At 52.0% G+C, this 6,552-nt stretch overlaps 2 protein-coding genes across 2 annotated transcripts; one reads left to right on the top strand and one right to left on the bottom strand.

Annotated features, from left to right (window-relative positions):
- Positions 1-699, top strand: CTRU02_201526 (uncharacterized protein; the record flags this gene model as incomplete). The annotated part of the gene is made up of 2 exons (XM_036728991.1): positions 1-146; positions 261-699. The coding sequence occupies 2 exons, from the start codon at positions 1-3 to the stop codon at positions 697-699; spliced, it is 585 nt and encodes a 194-aa protein (XP_036579142.1).
- Positions 700-1,885: 1,186 nt separating this feature from the next.
- Positions 1,886-6,080, bottom strand: CTRU02_201525 (p-type ATPase; the record flags this gene model as incomplete). Its single annotated transcript, XM_036728990.1, has 2 exons — positions 1,886-1,894; positions 1,944-6,080. 2 exons carry the CDS (start codon positions 6,078-6,080, stop codon positions 1,886-1,888), a joined length of 4,146 nt encoding a protein of 1,381 aa, XP_036579141.1.
- Positions 6,081-6,552: the final 472 nt, after the last annotated feature.

Raw genomic sequence — 6,552 nt, 5'->3', positions numbered from 1 at the left:
ATGTCCTTCGCCAGAGCTACTTCCCTGAGTTCCGCGCTCCGATTCTCGGCACGCCGGACGATCCGTCCCCAATTCCGTCCCCAGTTTGCCCAGAGGACCTACGCCAGCCAACATGGCGCTGCGAAGGCCCAGAGCGAGCTCCCTCTGTAAGTTTGAACCAGCTGATGATCTGTACAGCCCAATTGGACCCCTTCAGTTGTACATTTTGGCCTGAAGGTCACCCTCTTGCACGATAACAAATACTGATACTATTACTCTAGTGCCCTCGCTTCCGCATTTGTGACTGTTGCTGGTCTGGCAGTGATCCTGCCGTGGGGTGAGAAGCCCAAGGGCCACGACGCGCACGCCAAGCACGAGGAAAAGCACGAAGAGCCCGAGAAGACTGAGGAGTCTAAGGAGGAGGAGGCCAAACCTGAGGAGAAGTCCGACGAGAAGCCCAAGGAGGAGCCTAAGGAGGAACCCAAGGAGGAGAAGAAGGAGGAGCAGCCCCAGGAGGAGAAGAAGGAAGAAAAGAAGTCTGACGAGTCTGCCGAGGAGAAGCCTAAGGAAGAGGAATCCAAGCCCGAGGAAAAGAAGGAGGAGAAATCTGAGGACAAGCCTGAAGAGCCCAAGGAGGAGAAGAAGAGCGACGACAGCAACGATGACAAGAAGGAGGAGAGCAAGACCGAGGACAAACCCGAGGAGAAGAAGGACAACTAAAAAGAAAAACAGCCACTCACTCTGGGACCCTCTCTTCCCCCAACCAATCCCCCCGCACGATCATGATTCCGACGCCTTTTGCAGCTCATGAGCACAGCTCTCAGCAGCGCACTCGACACGCAACGAAATGACCGGCACCAACATTTGTTCACCTGAGACTCGGAACTATGTACATCACTTACTCTTTCACTGTTCTAATGCGTAATTTACTCTGAGCTTCTCACAATACTTCGTCCTTACTCCGCTACGTGATTTTACGTTATGTACCTGTGTCATAGTGTGTAAGCAGCGATGTTGTGTGTTTATATCTAATATAGCAAAAGACGATGCCTGAACGCCAGATGCTGACTGACCCCTTGCCAGACATCAATGTGGTATCAAGAACAAAAAGGACCGTCCCAGTGACCATGAACATAGATGCTTCCAATGCCGTTGGTCATATGTACAAGCCCCAATCCATGTTAAAATGTTTGTTAACACACGACTTCATTCGGGGACCTGAGAAAGTCGCCGTAATCTTCCATTCCCTCATGCCTGCTTGTGCCCCGTGGATCGTAGTTCGATAGGGCTACTGGTGCCCGCACTCTTTGTGTTGCCCAGCCATCTCGTCGCCACAGAGAGTACTGGTGTCCTCGACTGCTTTGATGTGCTTGGACCCTGCTCAATAATGCTGCTGCTCTCTTCAATGGGCGGGGTAAATGCCCTTGCAGCGGTTTCGTCTCGTGACTTTCGTGAAAGTCTGACATGGTGTTGCGGCGTATGGCCTGAATGATAACTTTTCCTAGGCACACCCTCAACGTTGGACGGCCTTCCCTCATTGTGACTAGAGTCCTGCTTGTGTCCAATAACCTCCAGGATCGTTGATCCGTCAGCTTGCTCGGCCTCCCGGCCAGCCTTGGCCTTCTTGCCATCCCTCTCAAATCGTTGCATGAAGTCAACGTCTTGTGGCCAGTAGACCCGTCGGACAGCACCGACAAGCAACTCAAAGACAATAACTGCCGAGAGGGTAACAAAAACCAAAGCCCAAAAATTGAGGGTCCGGCCAAAGTTATCGAGGAAAGCGCGCCGAATCAGATATATACGGTGTTCGTGCCTGAACGCAGCTGAGAGGATAATATTCCATAGGAACCAACCGCCAACTGAGATGAGAAAGCCAGCCAGTATGATCACGTTTTTGTTCTCCATTTCAAGAACCCTAGGTTCGTTAGCACCAACGTGAAGAAAGAAGGAACAGCGGAGACTTACATCAGCTTTATGTTGATGAATACCACGCATACAGTGAAAGGAACTGTTCCCATGGCATAGAGCGTCGTATCCTGATCGAACGGCAAGACTCTATAGACTGCCCACGTCACCCACCATATGATTGCAGACTCAACTAGTCCCATGAATGTCCAGCCGATGTATAGCTTGATGTTGAAGGCTCTGTTCTTATGACCGTAGGTATATAGCTCGGGAAACTCCAGAAGAGTGCTGGCTTGCAGGTCCTTCTCCAGTCCACCTAGCAGGATGACTGCCAATGAAGTAAAGAATGTGTTGAACACTGTCAAGCTCCAATTCTCGTAGAGTGAGGTCCCGCTATATCCAGTGTAGCGTTGGAAGTAGGCTTGCGGGAGGAAGAACACAATCTCTTTCCAGAAGGTAGCTAGGATGTATTTTCCTGTTCTTTGATAGTTCCAACGACCGTGGACGAAGAGAAGGCGTTGCAAGAAACGGAATTGAGCAATTGCATAATCGGAAATTCGAGCGGCCTGCAGACCTTCACGACCAGAAATACCGATGCCGACATGGGAAGATTGAATCATACCAATATCGTTCGCACCGTCACCGATGGCTAACGTCAAGGAGTGTGGCACTTGACGGCGGATTCTTTTCACCAGTGTGGCCTTTTGAGATGGGGATGCGCGGCAGCAGATGACGGAATCGACTCTGACAACAAGGTCAAAGAAGAGGAAGCTCAAGTCCGCATCGCTCTCGATGGTTCCCAGGGTTTGGCCATCAACGACGACCACCGTATGAGGAAGCATGCCTCTAGCTACCTCGCCCAGAGTAGACAAAATGGATTCCTTAAGATTGCCCATAGAAGCGTCCAAAATAAACACCTCCGAAAACGGTTTGCAAAGACCGGCAGAATGTCCAATGTTGATGGCGGTCTCGCGTTTATCACCCGTTAGCATCCAGACTTTGATCTCCGCACGACGGAGCTTTTCGATAGTATCAGGGACACCCTCTTGCAGCCGGTCTTCGATCGCAGTGGCTCCGGCAAGCTCGAATTTGTCTTCAATCAGCTCGCCAGCAGCTTCAATTTTCTCTTGTCGGTTGTCTAAGCTGGTTGTGGCATCCTGATAAATCTTCTTCCAAGACTTGTAATCCTCCTCTCCAATGTACCGGTATCCATAGAGAAGAGTTCGAAGACCATCCGAGGCGAAGTCGTTCATGTGCTGGAAGCATCGCTCGAAAACCACACCTTCATTAAGAGCGATCGATTCGTCAATGAATTCGTCAATGTCGCTCTCGCTCATAGCCATACTAGGCCGCGGAGACGACCAGATTTCCTGAGTATTGATGGGCGACAGAACATCATGAGAATCTCTTCGCGATGGCCATGCTTCGTGGTCATCAGTGGCGGCACTCGACCGTCTGTGCAAGTCCGTAGAAACCCGTAGACTTTCCCGTCTAAGCATCAAACTGCGTCGCTCCGACATTGAAGTTCGCGGAAGCATGACGCTGCTGCGAGGCGTGCCGCCCACATGTTGACTATGGGCCTTTTCTCTTTCGACGCTGCGACGGATTGACGCCCTCCGCTGAACTCCATCTGCCTTTTGCATAGCGAGGCCGCTGAGCTTGAGGCGGGGCAGAATGACGTTGTCGGCGCCTTTGCAAAACACGCAGACTCTACCATCCGGCATGCGGATAATGATGGACATCCTCTTCCGCTGACTGCTAAACTCAATGACGTCCAGAACATCATATTGCTCTTTCTTGATAGATCCATCGGCTTCGGGTATTTGGAGGATGACAGACTGCGCAGGCCGATCAATGACAACGTAGCCCAGATCCCGTGCTGCCTCGACCAGGGCAAGCTCGTCCGGGGAGGCAGCTTGGTATTCAATATCGCCGTTTTCCAAGGTCTCAGGCAAACACGTGTGGCAGAGGGCGATGCAGAGCAAAAACTGCTTTGCCTTCTTTGAAAAGGCTGTATCCGGTTTGCGTCGCAAGTACAAAAGAAGGTCCTCAGTCTTGAGCTCCGGATCTGAATGCGGAGCTCTACTAGTAGATCTCCCTCGCGCGTATGAACTAACGGAGGGTCGACCTTGCGCTGGGAAGTGGTGCGATAGATGGTCCTCGGTATTGTCGTTCATTGTAGCCTTTTCGCGATGCTTGTCCTTTCCCTTGCCCTTACGCTTCTTTCGCGCCATGTTGATGAGCTTCTGCTTCGCCTGTTCGTCGCGCTCGATATCCATATCATGCAACCATGCAGTGCCGCCAACACTCATCTTGCGAAACCGCATGACATTCTCGGTCAAGGTGCCAGTCTTGTCTGAAAAGACGTAATTGACCTGTCCAAGGTCCTCGAGAATGGTCGTCGTGTTTGCAACCATGGGTGTGTTACTGACGGGATCATACATCTCAACATCTCCCATCATGTAAAACTGGATGATCTTGATGATCTCTAGACTGATGTATAGTGAGAGCGGGATCAGGGTATTGAACATCAGGATAAAAGCAATAAAGACCTTCCTAAGCGAGATGGATTCGCCATGGAGATACCAAGAGTCACTTTCTGTGGGATCTTGCCAGAGGCTATAGCCTAGGGTCAGGCCACTGCTGAGGCCAAGAAGCACGAAAATGAGCCAGATGACGATGCTGTTGAGGACGCGCTGCATTGCCGGTGCTTTGGTCCGCACATGCTTGTGGGCGTTCATCCGAATTTTACACTCCTCGCCAGAGTTGATGACGATGCCGATCGCTTCGTTTGTATTGCGGACAGTTGAGCCACGATATATGACGTTGTCAAGTGATAGGGGCAGCGTCTCCTCGTCAACGGTAACACGTCCATCGTATCTGTAGAGGTCGAGGTTGGGGTCCTCAGAAACAATAACAGCTTCGCATGAATTGATTCCTTCAACAGTTGAACACCTCTTAGCTAAGAGAGGAGATGCTCTTTTCGCTTTGAGATTCGTCTCTCCATCAAGAGCCATCGTCTCGATATAGGCTGTGCTGTTGGGACCAGACGCGCTGAGTAGCACCATGTCGGCGGGAACATCGTCGTCTCGCTGAAGCCTGATGATATCGCCAACCTTGATATCCTGCCATTCGACTTCTGTCCACCCCTCTGGCGACGGCCCTTCAGATGGCATCTCTGCATCCGCAGCCTTGTGTCGTCGCATCCTGGCCGTTGCCTTCTTAGACCTTTCACCCAAAACCCAAGCGCGACTAAGATTTTCGGTCCTGGCAAGGAGATATCGCCGATAATCATCGTATCCTTCTTTTGCCATTGATAACGAGACGAAAACGGCAAGTGGTGCGATTGTGGTATATGAACCAGTCGTGCTAAGCCCAGGTATGGCTTGGACGGTACCTACAACGAGGAAGTAAAAATTTCCCATCTTGCTGAACTGGAAAAGAAGCTGTTTGGGCAAAAAGCTCCATATCGTGTAGCGACTGGACCGAATAAAGTTGCTGATATACGGCTTTTTCGTGCGCTCGTCAATTAGTGCATCGCTTCGCCTCCTCGACGTGTCCAAGGGAATATGTCTTCCATCTGCACTCGGCGGAAGTGGTTTCTGCCGCAATAACCCTTGCACAATGTACACATCGTATGCCTTCTTTAGCTGGTCAGTCAATGTCTCCTTCGCGACCAGCCATTTTGTACGCTTATTCGGTTCTGGTCGGTAAACGGGATGCTTCAGTTCAGACTCGGACGGTTGCGCAGAGCTTTGGTCACTCCCGGGGTGGCCACGCGACGATGAAGGCTCGGGCAGGATATGGCTTTCGAGGTCGCCCCTCGAGGGGATCGTGTAGAGGCCGGGATTGCCCAGATTCATGTGCGAGCCTGACAGGTCGAAGCTGCGCAGGGATTCTCGAGGCATGTCGTCCGAGAAGCGGACATGACCGCCTTCGAATGTGCCCTTGCCGCCCATGGGATCGGTGATTGCTCGTCTCGGGAGGATTCTCTGCGGCGCGCGGGTCGGCGCGGGGCTCACTGAGGATGATGGGATATCATGAGCAGTGTCGGAGGAGGAGGAGGGGGTTGTCGTTGTCGTTGTTGTCGTCGTCGTCGTCGCAGTCGTAGACGGCAGTGGAGGGTTCGGAGCGGGGTTATGGTAATGTTCATGTTGGCGACTGGGGGAGGCGTCGCCTAGTTCCTGGCTATCCATTCTCGAGGGGATAAGACCTGGTCGGTTTCTGTCTAGTCCGTGGCAGTCTAGACCCCCTAAACCGGAGATCGAAAGCCCGCGCACACGACTAGGTCGTAGAGGCTAGCTAGCTTGCGATTAAAGGAAGGCGAAAAGTGACGCCTGTGCCCAGGCGGTTTCCCTTGATGCGGGCCGGATTCACTAGAGTGGCTGGCCCATGGAGCTCTTCATTGGCCTCGGCCTATGAATCGTGGCGTGTTTCTTGCTAAATCTGGCGTGGCTTTGTTTGCGACTGCCCCAATGACCTTGTTGGTGAAAGCAGCAGGGTGTACGGATATAGAATGAAGTGATGATGGCAGGGCTGAAACCGTCGCCGTAGAGGTAAGATGAATCAGCAAGTTCGACGTCACAAGTGCCCAACAAACGGGGTAGAGTTGAGCAAGGCAACGAGGGTAAGGTTAGCGTAATGGATGAGATTAGTTTTGACAGGTAC

Source organism: Colletotrichum truncatum, assembly GCF_014235925.2.
Source record: "Colletotrichum truncatum strain CMES1059 chromosome Unknown Contig_0001, whole genome shotgun sequence".
NCBI lineage: Eukaryota > Fungi > Ascomycota > Sordariomycetes > Glomerellales > Glomerellaceae > Colletotrichum > Colletotrichum truncatum.
This window is presented reverse-complemented; position numbering and strand designations above follow the sequence as displayed.